The sequence below is a fragment of the Candoia aspera genome, chromosome 2 (assembly GCF_035149785.1).
Source record: "Candoia aspera isolate rCanAsp1 chromosome 2, rCanAsp1.hap2, whole genome shotgun sequence".
In the NCBI taxonomy this organism is placed as follows: Eukaryota; Metazoa; Chordata; class Lepidosauria; order Squamata; family Boidae; genus Candoia; species Candoia aspera.
The window spans coordinates 217914667-217927675 of record NC_086154.1 but is presented as its reverse complement, the minus strand read 5'-3'; the positions used below and the strand labels follow the sequence as shown (position 1 = coordinate 217927675).

At 38.5% G+C, this 13009-nt stretch overlaps 1 protein-coding gene across 2 annotated transcripts in view; it reads left to right on the top strand.

Moving 5' to 3' along the window:
- The window catches only part of FER (FER tyrosine kinase), a 180329-nt gene that overhangs the window by 33885 nt on the left and 133435 nt on the right, over positions 1-13009 (top strand). For both annotated transcript variants that reach the window (XM_063295348.1, XM_063295347.1), the window contains exons 7-10: positions 5210-5347; positions 6750-6869; positions 9026-9148; positions 10728-10917. In XM_063295348.1, coding sequence (XP_063151418.1) covers positions 5210-5347; positions 6750-6869; positions 9026-9148; positions 10728-10917 — 571 coding nt within the window. The remainder of the gene's footprint in view (positions 1-5209; positions 5348-6749; positions 6870-9025; positions 9149-10727; positions 10918-13009) is intronic.

Genomic DNA, 13009 nt, shown 5'->3' with positions numbered 1-13009 from the left:
GGAACCTGGAACGTAAGATCTATGAGCCAGGGCAAATTGCATGTGGTTATTGGTGAGATGTCAAGATTAAAGATAGACATTTTGGGTGTCAGTGAACTGGAATGGACTGGAATGGGCCACTTCACATCAAATGACCACCAGATCTACTACTGTGGACAAGAGGACCACAGAAGAAATGGAGTAGCCTCATAATTAATAGTCAAGTGGCTAAAGCAGTGCTTGGATACAATCCAAAAAACGATAGAATGATCTCAATTCGAATTCAGGGCAAACCATCTAACATCACAGTGATCCAAATATACGCCCCAACCACAGATGCTGAAGAAGCTGAAGTAGAGCAGTTCTATGAGGATCGGCAGCACCTACTGGACAACACGCCTAAAAGAGATGTTATTTTCATCACGGGAGACTGGAATGCTGAGGTGGTCAGTCAAACGACACCTGGAATTACAGGTAAGTATGGCCTGGGAGAACAAAACGAAGCAGGACATAGGCTGATAGAATGTTGCCAAGACAACTCACTCTGCATAACAAACACTCTCTTTCAACAACCTAAGAGACGGCTTTATACATGGACTTCACCAGATGGACAACACCGAAATCAGATTGACTACATCCTTTGCAGCCAAAGGTGGTGGACATCTATACAGTTGGTAAAAACAAGACCTGGAGCTGACTGTAGTTCCGATCACAAACTTCTTCTTGCACAATTTAGGATCAGACTAAAGAGATTAGGGAAGACCCACAGATCAGCTAGATATGAGCTCACTAATATTCCTAAGGAATATGCAGTGGAGGTGAAGAATAGATTTAAGGGACTGGACTTAGTAGATAGGGTCCCGGAAGAACTATGGACAGAAGTTCGCAACGTTGTTCAGCAGGCGGCAACAAAATACATCCCAAAGAAAGAGAAAACCAAGAAGGCAAAATGGCTGTCTGCTGAGACACTAGAAGTAGCCCAAGAAAGAAGGAAAGCAAAAGGCAACAGTGATAGGGGGAGATATGCCCAATTAAATGCAAAATTCCAGAGGTTAGCCAGAAGAGATAAGGAATTATTTTTAAACAAGCAATGCGTGGAAGTGGAAGAAGACAATAGAATAGGAAGGACAAGAGACCTCTTCCAGAAAATTAGAAACATTGGAGGTAAATTCCAGGCCAAAATGGGTATGATCAAAAACAGATGGCAAGGACCTAACAGAAGAAGAGATCAAGAAAAGGTGGCAAGAATATACGGAAGTCCTGTATAGGAAGGATAACAATATCGGGGATAGCTTTGACGGTGTGGTCAGTGAGCTAGAGCCAGACATCCTGAAGAGTGAGGCTGAATGGGCCTTAAGAAGCATTGCTAATAACAAGGCAGCAGGAGACGACGGCATCCCAGCTGAACTGTTCAAAATCTTGCAAGATGATGCTGTCAAGGTAATGCATGCTATATGCCAGCAAATTTGGAAAACACAAGAATGGCCATCAGATTGGAAAAAATCAACTTACCAAAAAAGGGAAACACTAAAGAATGTTCAAACTATTGAACAGTGGCACTCATTTCACATGCCAGTAAGGTAATGCTGAAGATCCTGCAAGGTAGACTTCAGCAATTCATGGAGCGAGAATTGCCAGATGTACAAGCTGGGTTTAGAAAAGGCAGAGGAACTAGGGACCAAATTGCCAATATCCGCTGGATAATGGAAAAAGCCAGGGATTTTCAGAAAAACATCTATTTCTGTTTTATTGACTATTCTAAAGCCTTTGACTGTGTGGACCATCACAAATTGTGGCAAGTTCTTAGTGGTATGGGGATACCAAGTCATCTTGTATGCCTCCTGAAGAATCTGTATAACGACCAAGTAGCAACAGTAAGAACAGACCATGGAACAATGGACTGGTTTAAGATTGGGAAAGGAGTATGGCAGGGCTGTATACTCTCACCCTACCTATTCAACTTGTACGCAGAACACATCATGCGACCTGCTGGGCTTGAGGAATCCAAGGCTGGAGTTAAAATCTCTGGAAGAAACATTAATAATCTCAGATATGCAGATGATACCACTTTGATGGCTGAAAGCGAAGAGGAACTGAGGAGCCTTATGATGAAGGTGAAAGAAGAAAGTGCAAAAGCTGGCTTGCAGCTAAACCTCAAAAAACCCAGTTTATGGCAACCAGCTTGACTGATAACTGGCAAACAGAGGGAGAAAATGTAGAAGCAGTGAAAGACTTTTTATTTCTAGGTGCAAAGATTACTGCAGATGCTGACTGCAGTCAGGAAATCAGCAGACGCTTAATCCTTGGGAGAAGAGCAATGACAAATCTCGATAAAATAGTTAAGAGCAGAGACATCACACTGACAACAAAGGTCCGCATAGTTAAAGCAATGGTATTCCCAGTAGTAAGATATGGCTGCGAGAGCTGGACCATAAGGAAGGCTGAGAGAAGGAAGATCGATGCTTTTGAACTGTGGTGTTGGAGGAAAATTCTGAGAGTGCCTTGGACTGCCAGAAGATCAAACCAGTCCATCCTCCAGGAAATAAAGCCAGACTGCTCACTTGAGGGAATGATATTAAAGGCAAAACTGAAATACTTTGGCCACATAATGAGAAGACAGGACACCCTGGAGAAGATGCTGATGCTAGGGAGAGTGGAAGGCAAAAGGAAGAGGGGCCGACCAAGGGCAAGATGGATGGATGATATTCTAGAGGTGACAGACTTGTTCCTGGGGGAGCTGGGGGTGTTGACGACCGACAGGAAGCTCTGGCGTGGGCTGGTCCATGAAGTCACGAAGAGTCGGAAGCGACTGAACGAATTAACAACAACAACATCCTCTGGCGTTCCTGGATCATCATTGGAGAAACAGCAGCATGTAGGTGCATTGTACAGTGATTTTTGTAATCCCAATAGTATTTTGCAAATTCAATATGCACTGAAAGTATAACTTACTGTTGCTAATTCACACATTATGCTTTTCATGTACTGTGGGGAGAAAAGGCACAAAACCTTTTTTTGTTAATTCTCTGTTCTGGAAGCTATCTCATTCCATTTTCTAGAGCAAAGTGTACAGTATTGACAAAAATTTTTGTGTACATTATTGACAAAAGATTCACTATATGATTACCCCAAAATGTCTTAAAGTGACAGATTGATTAGCTTGCTAGTGGGGTAAGGAAGTAGCAATATGGGTGGTATGTTGCAGAGAGAAAAAGGAAGAATGGTATTGAGATATAGTGGATCTCAAAAGTATCAAGGAGAAGAATTAATGGGAGTTCAGTAGAGGAAAACTAACTTAAATCTGTGAAATCTGTTTCTTATGCAGTGCAATGAGTAAGACCTCTGGGAATATTAGATATGCAAGTTATAATAAGGATCACTGAATTTTTAGAGTCTCTGAGCACATTTGGAATGTCAAAAGCATCTTTGAGGTACTCTCACAAAATAATTGCCATGGGTGTTAGACTAGGAGCAGGAGACCCAGGTTCTAGTCTACCTTCAGCCACAGAAGCTCACTGGGTGATTTTGGATCAGTCTCTCTCAGCCCAACCCATCTTACAGGACTGCTATTGTGGGGAAAAACAGGGGACAGGGAACATTATGTACACTGCCTTGAGCTCCTGTAGAAAAATTGGGATAAAAATCAAATTAATAATTCAATCAATCAGTCCCATTTTCCAGGAGGCAAAGCATTGAGAATTTTTTTTCCATCGTTACCTCTCCAGTGTATCTTTATATTTTTCTTAATAAATGGGGACACCTGCTATCAAAGCACTGATCTGCAGTTATCCACCAGTTTTTTTTTTTTTTTTAAGAAAGTATGGATCCATTGATACTCTTGGAAGTAAAGATTATGTGGAGCTGGCACTCCTGTGTTGTAGATGTGAGCTTTTCATTTAAAATTATAGTAATTTTTTTTAAAAAATTGAGAGTCAGGTATGTAATGGTGCCTTGGCAGACATTAAAGACAATGTCCAAAATGTAGGTAGACTCCTTAGCAGAAGTACTACATAGGGAAGGATGCTGATGGAGCATAAGACCAGAGCTTAGTCTATAACTAACTTTAATCTTACCCTGATGGAAAGTTCCCATTTGTTCCTGTTGGATTTGTGTGGGGATTTTTTCTCAGTGGGTCCTGTCATCCCACTCTGATTTCTGAAGAGCTGCTACTTTGTTTTAAGTTACTTCTCTTTCTTTGTGTAGCTTCATAAGAAAATCAAGGATGCTTTGTTTATTCCTCTTGATACTGACTTTGCATTCCAGAGCCACATATCCTTGCATCATAGACTATGTGCATAGAAACAGGAATTGTATGATTATGTGTACTGACAATTTTCCCTTTTTGAGCAAAAAACTTTTGGGTTAAAGAGGAATAAGAGAGGTAGAAGAAATATTACATATTAAGTCATCTCTCAATTCATCAGTATTCCTTAGAAAAAAAGGAACTGAGCAAAAAAAGTACAATAAAAATATTGTTCAGATCTCCTATTTTTCTTCCTAAGGTTCTAACCACAGTGAACACCTCCCTGGGAGTAAAGCCTATTAATTCATTTGGCCTTACATCTGATTAAGCATCATAAAGTTACTAGATGCTAGGCACTAGTGGGCAGATGAGCTCAAAACTCAAATCTAAATAGTTGAAATAAGAGTTTCATGAGGAATGGACTACTTGTACCACCAAGTATCCTGGTCATTTGAATAGTCCTCTAATGCAGGCTCAGATTGGCATGCAGAAGTCTGGGATATCACATTTTAAATAAAACTGAGACAAGTTTGATCAAGTACAGAGAAGGCCATCAAGGGTGATCACAGAACAGAATATTAAACCCTATGAAAAGAAGTTGAAAGAACTGGGAATATTCTGTCTGGAGAATAGATAACAGCACTCTTTGGATACCTGAGAGGATGTTACACAGATGGCAGCCAAGACTTGTCTCTGTCATCCAGAAGGCAGGATGTGAACTAGTAAACGTGAGTTGCGAGGCAGTTTCTACTGAATGTTAAAAAAAATCTGCAACAGAAAAAACAGTTTGACTAGAATATATTAAAGAGATGGGTTCAAAAAGAGGCTGGACAACCATCTGTTGTAAAGATACTAACTTCTTTTCCTGCACAGAACTGGGAACTGGATTGCATGGCTTTAAACCACCCTGATTCTATGTTTGTACTTCATACATTATTTAAAATACGTTTTGAATTTGTTTTCATAGTAATTCCTGTTTTTCTTCAGGAAAGGAATCTTAGAAGAATACAGTCAGATCACCAGTCTTGTAACTGAAGAACTAGTGAATGTTCATAAAGAGATCCAGATGTCTGTTGAACAATTAGACCCTGGTTCAGAGTACAGTAGTTTCATAGAAGCTCACAGGTAAAATATTTGTCATGGTGGTGTTTTACTGCAGATTAAGTATGTTCTTAACAATGCAGCAAGTAGTGACTGCCCTTACAGAAGTAACTGTACTTAATAGTTATAGCGATTTGTGTGATTTAAATTGCCCAACTGTTACAAGGAGCTCTTTCACATAAATTAATGCACATATTTACATCAGATGTAGTAATCTGTGTAGACAGTTTAATCTGTGCAGTACTTCTATTATTGTAATCTGCAGAAATTTCCTCTTTTGATAACATTCTTCCTAGTTCTTCTTGGGTGAGATTTTTCTTCCTAGCATAAGACATACATACTTACAGATTAGAAAGTTTTGGGGTTACCGTTACTGATGCATAGATTCTAAAAGAATGTGCAGGACTGTTCAACAGTATAATTATTACTTGAAGCATTTTAACTTTAGCAATTAAATAAAATTCACTGTTTTTACTTGTTTACTATTTTAAGGAAATAATTATTAAAATATATAATAAAATATACACCTCAAAGACACAATCTTATTCATGGCTACTACTACATTTTTATTGATTTACAGAATTTACTTTTTATTTTACAATGATAAAAGTGTGTATTTGAAGAAAGTCAGTTTTAATTTAGAATGGGAGAACTTTTCTAGCAAGAATAGGGTGCTTTGTTTAGTTGTAGTCAATTTAGAAGGAGTCTGGTTCTTCAATAATTCTTTCCTTCTGCAGCTGCAATTCCATTCTAGAAATCTTTTTTTGTGATTGGAACTTCACAGAAGAGGTAACAGAACTTTAATATACTGAAGCTATACTGCCAGCTGACTTCTTATCATTTGAAAAAACTAAATGTGATCTATTCTAGCAGGCTAAGGTGGAGGATTCTGTGCTTTGATTATATATCCGGAACTGTCATATTTTTGGAAAATTAGGGTATTGATTAGAAAGTTGAGCAGAGAATATATGGTTTAAAAGACCATGACAAGATAGAACAAAGAACTTGCAGGGGGTGTGGGGGAGAAGAGAAATAAAATGCAAGTAGATATTAAACATTTACATGGTATGTCATAGTTAGGCCAGAAAGTATAGTGTAACTGTAAAGTGGTAGGGGTTATTCAGCTAATCTTAAATTATTATAACTTCCAGGGCTAAGTCGTCATCTTATAGCTAGCCTGCCTAATACAGTGATCTCTGATGGAGGCTTGTTACTTACTGCAGGCACAATTTTTAATTAACATCTTTCTTGGTGGTAATCTTATATCCATGCTGACATTAGCCAGAGGAATATTAGGCCTAGGAGCTTATCAACTCTTCTTTGAGTAGGTTCTTTAAAAATTGCAGCCAGGTGGTTTTAAAAAAGAAATACCTTACATTTGTATTATTAAATATTTTACATAAACATTTGTTTTCTTTCACTAAAGGACATCAGATATTGAAAAACAAGAAATAGAGTTTGATACATCTTTATTGGAAGAAAATGAAAATCTTCAAGCTAATGAGATTATGTGGAATAATTTGACAGCTGAAAGTTTACAAAACATGTAAGTAATTTAGCCTCCTTTTTTCCCTTTCAACTTTGGCAACGTAAGGTCGTAAGAATCGGATAAGATCCATGTAATGTAAAATATTTTATGACAAAGATATAGCCACTCCTCGTCAAGCACAATACACTGTATGAGAGAACTTTATCAGAATGAGATGGCATCAACCAGTGATCTTTGCACTCTGTCTGTCTGTCTGTCTCTCTCTCTCTCTTTTGCCTTTCTAGCCCATATCTCTAGAGAGCATACCTAAAGGTTCTACTGCCACAAGAGGAAGGATGTGGGCCAAAAATTTCTGTGGCAGCCTGCCCAGAGATGTGTTTGGTACCGTCTCTTCTGATACTTTGGAAGTCACTAAAAACTGTTCTTGTTCAACAAGCCTTTGGTCCAGAATGAGAAACGATAGGCAACTATCTAGTTTGGAGCTATGATTGTTTTAATGTAGATGAGGGAGGGAGGGTTTGGGTTATTAAATTTTGAATTGTAGACCACCTAGGGTCTGAGGATTGGGAAAGTATATAAATACTGTGAAAAAAAGTAAACATGTTCGTTAATTTTATTCCCCTTCCCCCATGGGACTAATAATCCTATGTCAGAAAATGTATCTTTGCGTGGAGATGGTAATCTTTGTTATAGCACCTTGCGTTTCCCTTATGCATGAGCAGAGCTTGCTTCTCTTCATGTAAGAAGGTTTCTCATTTCCTTACCTTCAGCAGGGTTGACCACAAACCCCCAAAAGATGTAAAAGGCAGTTGATGAACTTGTCGCTGATGTGAAATACCTGAAAAGAAAAATTAATAGTTTCCTGTTTGCAAGGGAAATTAACTTCTTCTCACAACTTTCAATACAAGACTTAATTCTTAAAAGGTCTTGCCACTGTGGTCATAATGTCTTGTAATAAAAAGAAATGCTGTAAACTGTAAGACTTCCATGTAAAATATCCATCAGGATTTGTCTTTTCTCTGTTCTGTTTTATGAGGAATGAGATATTGCACTGTGCCTAGTTGCTTTGAAATAAAATGTGTGTAGCATAAAAAAGAAAATGAAGGATCGTTTGTTCTCTGGAAAAGTTCTGTTATATGAATTTTTAGTTGTGATCCCTCTGTTGATGAATAGTGAAAGCAGAGAAAATTGGAAGTAGTAAGTTAAGAAATCCAGTAAATTAATCTGTTCTGTTACATTTGACATTGTTCTGTGCTACTGTGTTATTCAGATTTTTAAGATAATAGATGATAACTTGAATCCTGCTATTGGACAGTTTGGGGAAAATTAATGTGCCTCAGTGCAGTTAGTTGACTTAGTGAATCTTCCAACTCCTTCATCTCTGTGGAACATTGTAAGTGATACTACAGTGTTAGTATGAACATTGTTAGTGAAAGGTTATTATTCTTGGGCTGTAGTTCAGTATTCAAAATGTTCTCAGGAGGGTATAAACATCTTAAAAGGGCAATGCACATTTTTAAACCGGGCACTAAGAATTAATGAGCTTATATTACTTTAGGACAGTTATGGTTTTCAGATAGCAAGTTTCTAAACTGTTTTTTGCCATCCCTACAGCAAATTAATTCTGCTATATTTGAATGAACTAATTAGTCCATCACAAAATAAAAGTCCCAGCAGCATATAAATAAATGCAATGAGCTAAAGAAGAATGTTTTTATATGTAGTATAAATTTTATTTTATTTGTAGAGCTTTATTGCATTTATGTTATTTTAAAATGTATTAGAAGCAGTATAATCTCAAAATGGAAACCATTTCATTAAATTCTAGTTTAATTCTACTTCTGTCAATAAGAGTAGCATACTATTGTTCCTGTTATTGTACTTCTTTTCTATCAAAAGTATTTGATTTTTTGAAAAGTAGTATATAATATAAATGTTGATGGACTTTGATGGTCTGAAAAGATTCCACATAAATATAAAGTATAAATCCTTTTTAGCTTCCATTTTGCTTATGAAATTTATAGACTTCCTTAATTTAATCAGACTCTAAGCAGTTTACTAACATATATAATACAATTAATAATAATAGTAAATAATAAAAAGAGAAACTGAGGAGGAGGAGGAGGAGGAGGAAAGAAAAAAAATTCATTGAGGAAAACAAAGAGACAGTGATGCTAAATGGTCACAAATTATATTTGTTATTCAAATCATAGGTTGAAAACTGTAGTAGAAGAACTGATTCAGACACAGCAGATGCTTCTAAACAAGGAGGAATTAGTTCTAGAATTAGAAAAGAAGATTGAAGAGTCTTCTAAGATCTGTGAAAGAAAATCTGAGTGAGTAAATGACAGACATGGAAATGTATTATATCTAAATTTTTCAAGTTATTCATATAAGATTCTTGAATGAAAGTGAGATCTTTAAGTCATTTATTAAGATCATGCTTCATTGCCCTCTTTGTAAGCCCAGTATTATAGGCTATATTTAATAGCTGATTTTATGAGCTATTGTAAAACTTTTTTAAAAATAATGTAGTACTTCTAGCATTACTTTTCAGTATTTTTCTTTTAATACTTTTATTGTTTACTGAGTGATATCTGTAATGGTATATTTTATTTTCTATTCCTTCCATTGAGTGTGATGACTCTTTATTTCTTTAATTCAGTTACAGGTAGTCCTTGCTTAACAACCAGAAGCAGGACCAGAATTTTGGATGCTAAGTGAAACATTAAGCGAATCCAACCCAATTTTATGACCTGTTTTGTGGCGGCCATTAAGAGAATAAAACAGTTATTAAGCGAACCATGTGGTCATTAAATGAATCATTCAGTTCCCCATTGATTTTGCTTGTCAGAAGCTGGCTGGGAAGGTTGAAAATGGCAGTCACGTGACCACAGGATATTGTGATGGTTGTAAGTGTGAGGACCAGTCACAAGTCGGTTTTTTCAGCACTGTTGTAAGTCTGAACCATTGCTAAACGAATGGTCATTAAGCAAGGACTACCTGTATATGGAATTCTGGAAATTTACAAGGATTTCTTCTTTAGACTGTTCCTTATTAACTTCTTCCTCCACATTAATTTGTTAAATGTAGCCTAAACAGATTCCTGTTCTGTTCTTGTACCTGTAGTTAAAGTGACATACATACACTGTGTGAAGCTATAGTGAATATGCTTTGCAGGTAGTCCTCACTTAACTACTGCCCAGTTTAGTAATTATTTGAAGTTATGATGGTGCTGAAAAAGTAACATTATAACCGGTCCTCACATTAATGACCGCCACAGTGTCCCTGTGGTCACATGATTGAAATTTGGGCTCTTCGCAACCAGCAGGCATTTATGACTGTTGAACCATCTCGCGGTCATGTGATCACCATTTGAGCACTTCACAGCTGGCTTCTGACAAGCAGAGTCAATGGAGTAAAATTGCAAGTTGTGATCACGTGATGTCTCACTTAATGACCATGGGTGATTTGCTTAATGACCACAGCAGCAGTGACATAAGTCTGGTGAGGTCACATGATGTTTCACTTAATGACCAGGCCTAATTGTGGTCATTAAGGGAGGAGTACCTGTATGAAACATTCATGTTTACACACAAGGTTGCAGGTATGGGGGAACACCTTTTACATACTATGACTCTGTCTCTACAATTTGAACTTAAAGAAGAGAATTTAAAAGTAGTGATGGATTTGTACCTGTCTTCCTCAGATCAGGCTCTATGAATAAAGCTTTTTATGAGGGGGGAAAAACAGGTTGACAATTATAGCCACTAGACTCCATCAGTGAAGTTAATCCCTACCCCATATTTATATGATCTTAAATCTGCTAAAGATAGATGGTTGGATATGGTCTTGAGAAATGAAATAAATGCTTCCATTTTGCTTTTAGAGTAATTTTGCTGCCATTCTTTTCAGCATTGTGCTTCTGCTAAGCCAGAAGCAAGCCCTTGAAGAATTAAAGCAAACTGTTCAGCAGTTGAAATGCACTGAAGTGAAATTTGCAGCCCAGAAGGAACTTCTTCAACAAAAAGTGCAAGAAAATGATGGGAAAGAGCCCCCGCCTGTTGTAAATTATGAGGAGGATGCCAGATCAGTCTCTTCCATGGTAAATTTTACATTTATTTATGTTAGGACAGTGTTGCTAATGTTGCTTTAAGAAGAATTGTACTGTTAATAACCAAAAGCAAAGGATATACAGGTAGTCCTCACTTAACAACGGTAATTGAGACTGGAATTTGTGCAACCAGGTGGGGGACCAGTGTGCTGCAGTGTGAGTGTGGCACAGCCAGGGTGGATGCAGTGTAGTGGGGGCATGAGTGCGGCGTGGCCAGGGGATGTGGTGCTGGGGCGTGGGCAGTGTGGCATGAGTGCAGTGTCATGCGCTGCCTACCTCTGAATAACACTCAGACACTGGTTTGCGGATCAGGCTCTGGTTTATTTGCAGGGCAGGTACAGCGTTGGTAGAAAAAAGCTGAGAGTGACAGGAGCGCGCCGGTGCGGGGTTTAAATACCCCGCGCCGGTCAGCGCCCCCTCGCTCACGGTCACGTCACTCCCCTTTGTCCAATACGTTGCCCTGCCGGTGGGTGAGGGTTTCCGGATCGCCCATCATCAGGTTTCCCATTCCTCTGCTGATTGCTTTCAGCTGGGCGATCCCCGTTGTATTGCCGCTGATGGCTTGGGTGGCTCCGTGATCCGTTTAGCTATTGTTTGTTAGCCGTTAGTCGTTGTGGGTTGATGGCTACTTATCTTGTACCCCTTCACCTATTTCCTTGTCATTGTCATGTGTGCCATTGCGCTGATGACTTTAGCTCAACGGCACTCATGACATGCAGCCAGGTGGGCAGCCACCCAGGACCCACACTTGCCCTGCTGCCCGGGGGCTCCTCAGGAGAAAAAGCAGTGGGAGCAACTTACCAGAGCAACTTGCAACCTTCTCTGCTGGCTTCCCCATTGACTTTGCTTGTGGGAAGGTGGCAGGGAGGATTGCAAATGGCGATCATGTGACCGTGGGATGCTGCAACCATCGTAACTGTGAGCCGGTTGCCAAGTGTCCAAATCATGATCACGTGACTGCGAGGACACTGCAGTGGCCGCAACTTCAAGGACTGGTCGTAAGTCCCCCTTGTTCAGCACCGTTGTAACTTTGGCAACTGAATGAGTGGTTGGTAAGCAAGGACTACCTTTAGTACATTGTAAGGTATTCATTTTTTCCTGAAAATTACTGTAACATTGATTAACTTAAAACACTGTTTATTGAGGATCTTGGCACTGTTTTCATTGGCTTTAAAATGGATTCAAATGTATGGATAGCTAAAAAAAATGACATGCTTGAGATTAATAAACTAATCCCAACTAAGCTATAATTGCTGACTTCCTGTGCTGAAAGTAGAAACTGATTTGGTCCTATCAAGGTGGTGTTGACTCTTGGCGACCACATAGATAGACCTTCTCTAGGATGATCTATCCCCAGCCTGACACTACACATCTCCCAATGGTGTACCTATCACTGTTGTAATCAAGTCCATCCACCTTGTTGCTAGTTGTTGTTGTTTTCTCTCATGCTTCCTTTCCCAGCATTATTGACTTCTCCGGGAAGTGGGTCTTCTCATAATATGTCCATAAAATGAAAATTTGGGGCTGGTTGTTTGTGTCTCAGGTGAAAATTCTGGTTTGACTTTTTCTGTGATCCATTTGTTCGTTTTTTTGGCTGTCCGTGGTATTCTCAACACCTAGCATAGGTAGGGGAAAAAAGAAGAAGAAAAATGCTGAGCTAGGGGAATACATTTTCAGGAATAAATTATTGGTTAATTAAGATTAAGTAAATTCAGAATACAACAGGAGAAGAAGGAAAGAATGGGAAAACAATGAAAGAGAGGAGGCTATCTAAATGCTTTTTGTATACTGCCTTTATTTTTTTCTGCTTTTTAATTTTTCTTCCATAACAATATCAAATTAAAATTAAAATGCTTAAAAATATTTAAGGCAAGTATCAGTTATCAGTGACTAGCAATTTTATATTATAATCTGTGAGCATATATGTGTAGAGCTAGTTTGATGTAGTGATTAAGACACCAGGTTAGAAACCAGAAGTCTGTGAGTTGGTGCTGCCTTAGGCACAAAGCCAGCTGGGTGACCTTGAGCCAGTCACTTCTCTCAGCCCTAGGAAGAAGGAATTGGCAAACTGTTTCTGAAAAAT